Source organism: Orycteropus afer, unplaced genomic scaffold, assembly GCF_000298275.1.
Source record: "Orycteropus afer afer isolate SDZICR_OR568_19922 unplaced genomic scaffold, OryAfe1.0 scaffold00178, whole genome shotgun sequence".
NCBI lineage: Eukaryota > Metazoa > Chordata > Mammalia > Tubulidentata > Orycteropodidae > Orycteropus > Orycteropus afer.
The window spans coordinates 6,056,329-6,069,199 of NW_006921765.1; the positions used below are offsets into that span (position 1 = coordinate 6,056,329).

General features: G+C 47.6%; 1 protein-coding gene across 1 annotated transcript; it reads right to left on the reverse strand.

Moving 5' to 3' along the window:
• Positions 1-780: 780 nt before the first annotated feature.
• Positions 781-9,099, reverse strand: ST3GAL4 (ST3 beta-galactoside alpha-2,3-sialyltransferase 4). Its single transcript, XM_007947229.2, has 10 exons — positions 9,030-9,099; positions 8,653-8,737; positions 8,150-8,230; positions 7,824-7,921; positions 7,536-7,596; positions 6,884-6,979; positions 6,583-6,772; positions 5,659-5,802; positions 1,182-1,325; positions 781-867 (listed from the first exon to the last, which is right to left on the reverse strand). Exons 1-10 carry the CDS (start codon positions 9,043-9,045, stop codon positions 781-783), a joined length of 1,002 nt encoding a protein of 333 aa, XP_007945420.1. The 5' UTR covers positions 9,046-9,099.
• Between the last annotated feature and the right edge of the window lie 3,772 nt (positions 9,100-12,871).

Genomic DNA, 12,871 nt, shown 5'->3' on the forward strand with positions numbered 1-12,871 from the left:
GGCTGCTACACCAGGGTGATAATGCACTACTTGGCATCAGGCACTGTACTCAATAAAGATTTTTTCCCTAAACGACCATTCCCTGGACCATGCTCTGGGTCCCAATGCCAAAAGAGGGGGACCCCCTACTATGTCCCCATCCATGTCCTCACCACCCTGCAAGGACACAGAGCATCACAACTGCTTCAGTTTTAAGAAAAATAGTTTAATGGCAGGTTTGAAACCTCTTTTCTAGATTGGGTCCCCTTTGCCACTGAACCCCCCCCACACACACACTAAAGTTCTTCCCATGCCTGCTGGGAGGTCACAGCCCATCTAGAGGGCCCTCACCCCTCCAGACTCCCCACCCGCTGGGAGGCCTGCTCTGGGTCTAGGTCCTTGTGGGCCCATCATGTGCTATTTTTATAAAAAGTGAGTACAATACTGTACTATGCCCCTTTTCTGGATGTCATGGGACCAGCCCACAGCACCTTCTATCCCTTAATTAAATAGCCCATTAAATAATCTCTCAGCACTGGCAGAGAAGGGAGGCCGTGGCAACAAGCCCTGTCTGTGGTCAGCTCCTGCAGTCCCAGGGCCTCTGCCCTGACTACATCTGGGCCCCACAAGAGCAGCCTGGGGCATGGCCACCTCTCAGCCCTGGCCAGTCAGTCCAGGGACCTTCTCCCCAGGCAGCGGGAGGTGAGTCCAAGTGGATCACACTAGAACCAGGTACCCCCACAGCCGAGCTGGGGGCTCACAGTGGATTGGGCAGATTGACAGGTACAGCTCTTGCCCAATTCAGAAGTAAGTGAGGTTCTTGATGACTCCAATTTCTAGCATCCGCTTGATGGCCAATGCCTCCTGGGAGACATTGTGGCCTGACCCCTGTGGGAGAGTCAAGGAAGCAAACTCAGGGATTCCTGGAGATCTCTCTGTCCCCAGGAAATCCCTCCCCCTCCTCCACACCTGTAGGAATGCCCTTCCACCATGCTGCCTCTCGGAAGTAAGAAAGCCATTGTGGCCAGACATGGAAGAACCTAGCCTGGGAGTCCAGATTGCCTTGGTTCCAGTTCCAACCCTCTAAATGACCTTACCATGAGTCACTAGGCCCCTGCACACCCTCACTCACCCAGTGTTCCCCTGATATCTGGTCCCCAGGCCTGTCCACCCCACCCAGTCAGCAGACAGGGGCCACTTACCGCCATGGATTTGAGCGTGATCTGCTCGTAGTAGTGAATGGTCTGCTTCTTGTTGTAGACATCAGGGTAGCCAAAGCCAGCAATGTGCACCAAGTCGCAAAAGTGGAGGGCCAGGGTGATGGCCAACAAGCCTGTGGTGGGCTTCTGGGGGGTGAGGGGTAGGGCAGGTTTTAGAGGAATCCCTGTTCCTTTCACCACCTTCTCGATCAATGCAGTCCAATAGAACTTTCTATGAATATGGAAATGCTCTCATCTGTGCTGTCCAATATGACAGCCACCAGCCACATGTGGCTATGGAGCAGGTGAACAGAGTTAGTATAACTAAGGTTTTAATATTATTTCACTTTAATTTTAATTTAAATAGTCATATGTAGCTAGTGGCTATCATATTGGATGGTACAGCTCAACATATCTGGGGGGAGTGTTTGTGCCTCTAGGGATGATGGTGGCAATAAGTAGGACAATAGTGTCAATAACAAAAATAATATCCATTATTTTGAATACTTACTGTGTACCAGATACTATGTTAAGTACTTCTCCCAGTATAACACATTATCTCATCCCATCCTCACAAAAACACTCTGGGGAAAATACTATTATCCTCATTTCACAGTGGAGGAAACAGGCTTATAAATGTTAAGCAATTTGCCCAAGGAATGGAAGGGTTCTGTCCCCCTCCTTGGAGAACCTTGGCTCTTTCAGAAAACCTGGGGGCTCTGACACTTACTGGCTGGGTGACCCTTTCTGAGGGTAGGGTCTCCCCTCTGTAAAGTGGGGATAGCAATACTCTTCCTATCCAACTTATGGGCTCCTATGAGGACCTCACTTCTTCTATCCCTAATCCATCCATGGGGAAGAGCACACTGATAGTCTTGCATTCCTTAGTTCCAATGACTTGCTTTCTAGATACTTCAGCTGCCCACTCCCATTTGGGCACCACAACTTAGACACCATCAGGACCCTAATGTCAGGCTTCCCCTAGGGTACCTGTCCAAGCTCTCTTATATCTCATCTTTCACCCTCTTTCTGGGCCTGCTTTTTCAGCCTTGTTGCTTTAATACCACTGCAATTATTTCATCCCAGTTCAGATCCTATTGAACCACATTTCCATCATCTTCTAGCCAGCTCTGCCTGGACATGGCATCTTAAATCCAAAAAACTACTCCTCCTCCCCTGGTATTCCTTATTACCATCTCATCCAAGCTGGAAACCCAGAATTGGTCATAAATCTTTGAATCTCACCTATAAAAAGATATTGTAGCAAACAGAATTCTAAAATGATCTCCAATGACACTTGTCTAACTTCCTCCTCGTGAGTGTGGGTGGAACTATGAAGTTGGTGAAATATTATTCCCATGATTATGATACATTACATGGGACAGAGAGACCTCAAGTTAAAAAGATTAACCCGTGGTCTTGACCTAATCACATGAGCCTTTAAATCTTGGTCCAGGGATCAGAGACAAAGGAAGTCAGATATGTGAAACCTAAGATCTTGAAGCTCTGTTACTGGCTTGGAGATGGAGTGGAGGACACATGGCAAGGAGTGTAAGTGGCCTTTAGGACATGAGGATGGCTTCCCGACTGACAACCAGAAAGAAAATGGGGACCTCAGTTCTACACTCAAGATACTGAATACTGTCAGCAATAAGAATGAACTTAGAAAGGAATTTTTCTCCAGAGATAAGAACTCAGCTTGGTGGACAATTTGATGTCAGTTTTATGAGACCCTGAGCAGGGACCCATGCTGTGTTGGACTTCTGACCTATGAACTGTGAGCCAATAAATGGGTATTATTTCAAGCTGCTAACTTTGTGATCATGTGTTATGCTGCAACAGAAAACTAACATAGATGTCTAGTCTAGTCCATCCCCTCCTTTCTCTTTCCACTGCCAGGAGCTGGGTTCAAGTCCTTACCTTGTCTTGCCCCCTCTCCTCCAGCCTTCACCCTCTACCCCATGCTCCTCTGTGATGCTACCCCTTGATACTCCTCAATTCCATCTGCATTAGAACAACTTAGTTCTTGACAACTGGATGCCTTTCCTCAATTCTCTGCCTGATGAACCCCCACGATGTCTCAAGACCCAACTCCATTCTTGCCCCCTCTGGGAAGCCTTCCCAGATAGCCCTAAGCAGAAGTCTGTCCTTTCAACATCCCACAGCATCTGAAACAACCCTCAATTATGGCATTTTATCACTCGATAGTCTAACCTGTTTATTTATTTTGTTAGATCAGGTTTCCTTAGGGCAAGGAGCATGTCTTACTCACCCAGCATGCCAACTTGGGGCCTGGCACTGAGCTGGCAAAAGCAGGGATTCAAAATATGTTTGTTTAATGAAGGTGAATAACAGTAGATGCTCACTGAAGAATAAAAATGATATACCCAAAATTTGGCAAATATGCATTGAGCACTCACTGTGTACCAACCTCCATGGCAGACACTTTACATAATTATCTTCTTAAATCCTACAGTAGCTCTCCTAGGTCAGTACTAATATTATCACCATCATTATTGTTAGTTGCTTTTGAGCTGAAGTGTGCTTCATAGTTTTCAAGGAAGTAGCTCACCAGGCCTGTTTTCTGAAATGCCTTGGGGTGGACTCCAACCACCAAGGGCTGTACTAGTTGCACCACCCAGGGACTCCTACCCCCACCATAAGGACAAGAAACCAAGGACCCAAGCAACTGATCTGCCAAGGGCTCAGCCAAAAGCCATGTCTAGAATTGCTAGTTACCTCCTTCCACTATCCTGTACAGCATCTCTAGGGGCTCAAAAGATCAATGTGAAACTGCTTGGGAAGCTGCAAAGCATGTTAAAGCCCACCAGGTGAAGACCACTAGGAGCTGAAGCTGAAACTATAACTTGCAAAATTGAATGATGACTCAAAATTGACAGACCATACCACAAACCATGGCATGCAAGGCCCATTATGTAAGCTCAAACTCTTAATTCATTCAGACCAAAATGTTCCAAGATGAAATCACAGATAAGCTGATCAAACAGTAATGCAGTCCCAGGCTCACTGTTCTAAAGATAAGACCACTGACTGTTCCAGCAACTCCTCAGTTTACAAATACTGACCAGTACCTGCCAAAACTATCCTCTAACTCCAGTCCCAAACCCCTATACATAAACCAAGCCAGACTCACTGCCATCAAGTTGATTCCAACTCAGCGACCCTCCTTGGGTTTCCAAGGCAGTAAATCTTTATGGAACTAGATTGCCCAGTCTTCCTTCCACAGAGTGGCTGGTGGGTTTGAAGCATGAACCTTCAGGTTACCAGTCAAATGCCTCAGGGTTTTCAGTAGTTTGTTTTCTCTTGCTGCAGCAAGATAATAAACCTAACTGATTTCAGGTGTATTCCTGAAGATTGGCTAACTTTAATAGGTGCTAGTGCCTAAGGAAGATTTCTGGTGGTGTAGTGCCTAAGGCATTTGACTGCTAACCAGAAGGCTGGCGGTTCAAACCCACCAGCCACTCTGTGGAAGGAACACTGGGCAATCTACTTCCATAAAGATTTACCACCTCAGAAACCCAAAGAGGGTCGCTATGAGTCGGAATCAACTTGATGGCAGTGAGTTTGGTTTTTTGCTTTATTCAAAAGCAAAGGAGCAGCTACCACTGTCATCCACTTGGAAGGGATGTAGGAGATCCTGCATAGAGAGGGAGAACAATGTGGAACAAAACTCAAAATCATTTGGAGGCAAAAAAAAAAAAGAAGGTGGGGACCAGGTTTGCTGGTCCAATAGAGCCTGGTGGAACAACTGAGACTATGGCCCTTAGCTGCCCTGCAGGTCTGGAATTAAAGCCACACCTGTGGTTTCCAGCCAAACAAAGTACAGGCATGTGAATTAAACATTTACCTCAAGTAGACACACGCCCTAGAGAGAACAATCATGGGAGAAGGAAGGGCTGCTTATGCACAGGGAGACAGCTCAGGGCGCAGAAGAGTATGGAGGGATAGACACTGGGAAGAGGTAACTATGGGGAGGAAGTGGGAAGGGAGCTGTGGCATTGTAAATTTTGGTCAATGACATGAGACAAAGTATATTATGTGAACTGCTGTATGAAAAGTGAATTTACTCTGTAAATCTTCACCCAAATCAAAATAAAATTAAAAAAAAAAAACAAAGGAGCACTGGTAGTGCAGTGGCTAAAATACTCAGCTGTTGACCTAAAGGTAACAGCTCAAACCCACCAGCTGCTCTGCAGTAGAAGGACTGGGCAGTCTACTTCCGTAAAGATTTACAGCTTTGGAAACTCTATAGGGCAGTTCTACTCTGCCCTGTTGGGTGCTATAAGTCAGAATCTAATGGATGGCAGTGGGTATTCAAATGTAAACTACTGTCTAGATTATTATTCTCCCTTCTCATGGGGTCCTCCACTGCATTGTAAGCCTCCAGGAAAGTCCCAGCTACTTCCCACCCAGGACTCCAACCCTCTGGCTTGGCTTCCCAGCCCCAGCCTCTCATCACCTGCTTAATCTTACGTGGCTGTTGCATTGGCAGGCTCAGCAGTCTGTCAGCTGCAATCTCCATAAAGAAGGGGTTGAGAATCCGAATCTGTTTTGGGTTGACGTCCCAGATGAGAGGAGGCTGTTTCCAGAAACCCTTTCGCACCTGAGGTGGGGGGTGGTAGGTTGAAAGGGAGAGATGGGAGTGAAGACCAGTTTGTAAAGTCCAGCCTGCTGGTCCTCAGTCAGGAGCCCTCAGGAGTGCAGAGGTGAGAAGAAAGAGAGGTGGGTGCCAACACCAGAGAAGGGAAGAGACCAGACGAGAAAACCAGGGAGAGGGTGCCCCTAGAAGAGGGCTGATGACAAGGTTTGTAGAGTGTGGGATCAAGCCATTCCCCACCTCTAAGGCTATCCCAACATAGAGAAGGGTTTGATTTAGGCTTTTTGGACACTTGGCAAAAATGCCAGACTGGGCAGTTCAACAATGACCAAATGATAAAAAGAGGAGTGGACTCTTTCTGGGGACCCTCCAGAAGGGCACAGACTGTGACTGTTCTAACCCACTCCTGCCTGGAGATGACTATGGAGAGTCTCTCTCTTCCCATTTCTCATAGGCAAATACATATTCTGACCACTTTCGTGCCCTAGACAGGCCTTACACCTGGAGTGGCCACTGGGGCCAAGGCAGTCAAGGTCTCATCTTGGTGTTCCCCTGGGCTGCCACTGCCGATTCCCAGAGGCTCTCATGCCCTGGCTGCTGGGTATCTTATGAGATGCCCTACAGAACACTGACCTCAATGGGAAGACTCAGGCAGTTCCAGGAGCTGAGTTCACTCCTTCCCCTCACTAGCTCTCTAGGGGTGCAGGGCAGACATGGAGTGTGTGGTCCTGTCTCAAGTGTGTTCCCACCCCTAGACCCCTTCTCTCCACCATACCCCACACTTACCCGCTTCTTATCATTCAGGATGGTCTCAATCCAGTGGAAGTCCATCGCCTTGAATGCTACCAGGACCAGGAGTGTGTCTGGGTTATTCTCTACTTTGGGGTCAAAGTGGGCAGATTCAGGGTAGAAGAGACGCATGGTGGTCTTGGAGCCCACATCCCCCTCATAGCCAGCCACTGGAGCGTTGTTCAATCTGGAAGGCAGGGAGGGGGGATGCCCATCACCTAGAGCACCACTAGGCCTTGCCCACTGTTCAAATCCCAAACAGCTCCCAAACAAGAGGGCAAGGAGCAGCCACACAGACCTGATGACCACATCGTACTTGTTGATGGCCTCTCCCAGTGAGCTGTTCCGTAGGCGGTGCCCGTTCCCCACCACCACACAGCGGCGGCACTTCAGGCTGCCATGGGAAGAAGGAGCATGAGGCCCAAAAGCAACCCCTACTCCAATGAACTCCCATTGTCCTGGATCTGTCTGAGGCCTGTCTCAGGGTCCTTTCCTAGGGCCCCCTCAACCTCTGGTCCCCTCAACCTCTGGTCCCCATGGGCCACGGAGCTCCAAATGGTCCTGCTAGTGGTCATGCTGGCTTTGTAGCCCTGGACTTTAAAGGGAGGGGAAATTGAGAAAGTATGGAAGAGGGAGAAGGAGAGGAGGGAAGACACATGGAAGTACCAACAAGAAACTCTAATTCAGAGCACCCTGCCTGCTGCCCAGTCCTGCCCATTGCTATGATGATACCCTCAGCAGCCTCTGCCTGCTCTGGCACCTAGATGTCCAGGCTGTGTTGCTATGGGGGTTGTACATGGATCCCCTAGAGATAGGCTAGGGAAAAGGGCCAAAACTGGCCACAGGGGACCAATAAGGAGGCTCACTGGGATGCAATTAGGCCATGACTATTTCATACGGGCATGAAGAAAACAAAGCAGTCAGACCCGAGGGGAGGAATGTTTCCTTACCTCTGGATGCTCTCTGGCATGGTGTAGCTGGTGATGGCTAGAACCCGGAGAAGCAGGTCTTCTAGCAAAAGAATAAGGTTGGAAGGGTACTGATGACAAGAGCCAGCATTCTGAAAGCTGTCCACCCACCCTGCATCACTCCTCAAAGCCTCAGCTGCTTCTTTCCTGCCCTGCCCCTATACCCGAGCCTGGCTCAGAAGTAGGGTACTAGGGGCATGGGGAACAAAGGACAGGAAGCAGTGTGGCCAAGGGTGAGCAACATTACTACTAAGTTGGTTATGTACTTACCACTCCCCTTGGTTCCATAGGGCAGCTCATAGGCAGAGGGTGTCTTGACCCAGAAAAAGTCCTTAAGCTGCAGGAAAATGGGCTGATCTTGGGAGTAGCTGCACAGAGGTGGGGAAGAGGAAGGGATTAGTTCTGATGTAAGAATGAGGGACAGGCCCCTGACTAATATATGTACATATCCAAGGCCCTTCTGTTCCTGCCTGCTTCACTCAACCTGAGACCAACTCGCCCCCTCCCTCCATGTAGCCAGTACTGAGGCCCCCACCCTAGGAATCCCTCAGTCCCAGCTCACCCCATGCCCTGGCCTCCACCTCATCCTCACGTACTTGCCAAAGATCTTAGAGGCTTTCCTTTCTGCCTCACCCTGGAGGCACGGCTCCCTCTTCTCTGGGATGGGAAAATAAAAACTGGAGACAGAAAGAGACTCCAATAAGACCTGAGCAGCCCAGGGATCAGCAACCCAGCAGCCTCAACCTTCTCCAAAGGCACAAGGGTACCAAGGTGCTGGAGAAAGACCTGGAGGCTGATTCCACTTGGCTGGTGTATCATCTCAACCCAAATTCTACTTTGAAACCAAATTACTAAGAATCCAGCTCTTCCTTTGCCTGCACCCCTAGATGAGGGCTGGGGGAGTCATCCCAGACTCTACCCTGCAGGTTCCCATCTGCCCTCACCTCCCTCCACAGGATCCCATGCTAGTAGCTGAAGGGGAGAGGACATGCCCATGCTCTCTGCTCCTCCTGCCCCACATGGGCTGCCACCCTGTGAGGCTGAGAGCTAGAAAGCCATATCCCTAAAAAGAACCAATGGACATGGAAGATGAACTCACAGCTCAATGTACCTGTCTTCTCGGGAGATGGAATACCACACCATGATGACCAGGACCAGAGCCAGCATGGCCAGGAGCTTCCAGCCTGCGGGGCACATGCACAGAGAAGCTAGAGACAGAAACGGCCAGGGGCAGTCCTGGTCCACCACCTTCTCACCTGCCATTCCAGGTTCCTCCAACCCCAAACTCAAGCAGACCCAGGCCCTGGGTTTGTCCTGGCTCTGGCCTTCCAGCATAGAGCTTAGACCTGAGTATTTCTACTTTCCTTCAAAATGAAAAGTTGGGCCTCTGACTTCCCGTTTGTCATCCAAAGCCACTCAAGACTGCTTCAGGAAAGCCCATCCTCCAGGGTTGGGGAGCACTTGGACCACACTTACGGGACTTGCTGATCATGTTTTTCAGCGGGTGGCTTGGTTCCTGGGGAGAGCTGTCATCCTGGCTGCCTCCGGCCACCTAGGAGGTAAGAGTCACAGATGTCTGGTTGGTTCCACAAATGCTCCCGCCTAGACACCAAAACAGAACATGCCCACAGCCTGCCCCCTTCCCTCCTCCAGAAAGCACAAAGCTGCCACACAGAGCACACATCCAGAGAGAGGCCTTTCACACCCTGACATCCTCCAAGCCCCTCCAAAGGCAGCATCTGGGTGTCCAGGGGAGTCCCAGGGCAGAGGAAGGAAAAACCAAGGTCCCACTCCACAAGGACTAGGCCCCAAGCTTATTCCAGCTCCTCTGCCATGGCCCCCTCGCTTTTCTCCTTCCCCATTTTGACTTAGGAAGGGCCATCTTCAGGGGGCTGATGAGCACCTCTATCCATTTTTTACAAGAAAATTAACTAATTGTACAAGGGCTTACAGTTTTACCCAGTGAAATCTACCTTTTCCCCACTGTCCAAGTCAGCAGACTCTGGCCTGGATACCACTCATTTCTCCATCATCAATCTCTCACTCAATCTCCAGCCAAACAGGTCTGCACAAGCCAGAGACCAGGGGATAAGGGTGGGGCTATGAGAAGGTTCCTGGGGCTCCCTCCAGGCCTTCTGGACTCTGCCTAAACTCAAATACCCAAAGACGTCAGGGAAACTTAGAGAAGAAAGGGTGTTTGAATGGGGAGCAAAGGGAGCTGGAATCCTGGGTTAGGATTGGTGGGAGAGTGCTACATGCACATAAACAGGCACAGAAGTTTCTAACCATCACGGACTCAGCCATAGCCATACTTCTGAGTCACTGTGGAAGAAATCTTTGTGGCTTCTACAACCACACAAAAAGGCAGGAAGACACCAACATGCCAGAGTCTTCCATCCACAGGTTTACCAAATGATTCTGATCATAGGAATCATCTGGGCTGCTTCCTAAAATACAGGTTCCAGGGCCCCTCCCTGGCAGTTGATCCATTGACCTGGAACAGGACCTGCAGGGCAGGACTCGGTCAGGACCTGGGCGAGGCCAGTAATTTTCACAAGCAGCCCAGGTGATTCTTGTGATTCTGAATGGGAGGAAATTGCTGGCGTTTGTGCTTTCCAGGTGATAAAGGAAAAACCTTCAGACCATTTCTTAGTCGCATCTGGACTACTGTTGTTAGGTGCTGTCAAGTTAGTTTCAATTCATAATGACCCTACTCACGATAGAATGAAACAGTGCCCAGTCCTGCACCATCCTCACAATCGTTGATGTGCTTGAGCTCATCATTGCAGCCACTGTGTCAATCTAACTTGTTGAGGGGTTTTTTGGCTGCCCCTCTACTTTACCAAGTATAATGCCGTGTCCAGGGTTTTGTCCCTCTTGATACATACCCAAAGTAAGTAGGACAAAGTTTCACCATCCTTGCTGCACTTCTCCCAAGGCAGATTCATTCATTCTTCTGGTAGTCCATGATATAACTGACATTCTTTGCCAACACCATAATTCAAAGGCATCAACTATTTGGTCTTCCTTATTAATTATTCAGCTTTTGCATGCATATGAGGCATGTGAAATTACCGTGGCTTGGGCTAGGAGCACCTTAGTCCTCAAATTAACATCTTTGCTTTTTAACACTTTAAAGAGGTCTTTTGCAGCAGATTCACTTAATGCAATACATAGTTTGATTTCTTGCTTCCACAGGCATTGATTGTGGATCCAAGTAAAATGAAATCCTTGACAACTGCAATCTTTTCTCCATTTATCATGATGTTGCTTATTGGTTGTGGGGAATTCTGTTTTCTTTATGTTGAGGTATAATCCATACTAAAGGCTGTAGTCTCGGATCTTCATCAATAAGAGCTTCTCCGTTTCAGGAAGCAAGGTTGTGGTGTCATCTGCATATCACAGGTTGTTACTGAGTCTTCCTCCAATCTTGAAGTCTTCATATAATCCAACTTTTTGGATGATTTGCTCAGCAAACAGATTAAATAAGTATGGTAAGAGCATACAACCCTGATGCACACCTTTCCTGATTTTAAACCATGCAGTATCCCCTTGTTCTGTTTGAAGACTGCCTCTTGGTCTATGTACAGGTTCCTCATGAGCATAATTAGATGTTCTAGAATTTTCATTCTTCACAATGTTATCCGTAATTTGTTATGATCCACATAGTTGAAGGATTTTATGTAGTCAGTAAAACACTGGTAAACATGTTTTTCTGCTTTCAGCCAAGATCCATCTGACATCAGCAATGATATCCCTCGTTCCATGTCCTCTCCTGAATCCAGCTTGAACTTCTGGCAGTTCCCTGTCAGTATACTGGTGCAATCATTTTTTATTTACCTTCAGTAAAATTTTACTTGTGTGTGATATTAATGATATAGTTCGATAATTTCTGCATTCTGTTGGATGACCTTTCTTTGGAATGGGTACAAATATAGATCTTTTCCAGTTGGTGGCCAGGTAATTGTCTTGCAAATTTCTTGGTATAGACTAGTGAGAGCTTCCAGTGTGGCATCCATTTGTTGAAGCATCTCAACTGGACTAGGGCCTGGCTTTTGTTGCATATCATAAATTATCCTAAAACAAAAGCCTGAACACTGTCCTATTACCAAATCACTATAGTTGCTGCAGGCTCCACTCTGCTGTACAAATACTGAGCAGAAGAGAGTGCAGTGAGACAGAAATGGGTGGGGGTAGGGTCAGTAGTACCCATCTCCAAACCCTAGTGGGGAGGTAGGATGGCCCTGCCTGGCAAAGAAAAGTTACAGATTTGGAATCAGAAGGCCTAAGTTAAAATTATGGTTCTAGTAACTTCCCTGACCTCTCTTCCTAAGTGGCTTGCTTTGCCTACCCACCCATAGCAACCTCCATATAATTCCCCACCACATAGCCCTGTCTCTCTCCTCTAAAGCATTTCTTTAGATCTGTAATTAACTCATTTGCTTATCTGTTTGCCTTCAGTCTGTATCTCCCATTAGACTACAGGCTCTATGGGGGGCAGCAATTGGATTTGTCCTGTTCCTAGCTCTAGCCCTAGCTCCCAGCACATGGCCTGGTCAGTGGACATTCATGAAGGACTGAATGACTAACATGCTGTGTTATCTTGGGTGAGTCACATCTCCCTTTTTCTGACCCTCAGTTTTCTCAGTTATCAACTTGGAAGTTGGTCAGTTAGACCCTTGTTATCCAAAATATATTGTTCACTATGATTCCAACTATAGGACATTCTGAAAAAGTTGAAACTATAGAGATAGGGAAAAGATCAGTAGTTGCAAGGGATGGGGGCTAGGGGATGAAGAGGTAATTGGTCAGGGCAATTTTTGGTCAGTGAAACTATTCTGTATGATACCGTAACACATAACATGCATTTGTCAAAACCCATAGATTGTGTACAACACAAAGAGTGAACTCCAATGCAAACTACGGACTTTAGTTAGTAATGATGTATCAACATGAGTTCATGAATTGTACCAATACACCACAGAACACAAGAAGTTAATACAGTAAAACCTGCAAAAGCTGGGGCCTGCATAAGGTAGAAACCTCTTAAGAAAGAAAACTCAAAGTTATTTTCCACTAAAAGAAACATTAGAAAAGTGGTAAAACTGCCCCTGCTGATAATGGCAGAAAACTTTCAAGGACTGGATAAACAAAGCAGCTCCAGCTTTCAAAGGTTTCACTGTAGAAGAAACCATATGCAGGGGGAGGGGGTAGATGGGAACTCTGAACTTTCTGCACAATTTTTCTATAAACTTAAAACTGTGTCAAGAAAAAAAAAAAAGAAGGTGGGGACCAGGTTTGCTGGTCCAATAGAGCCT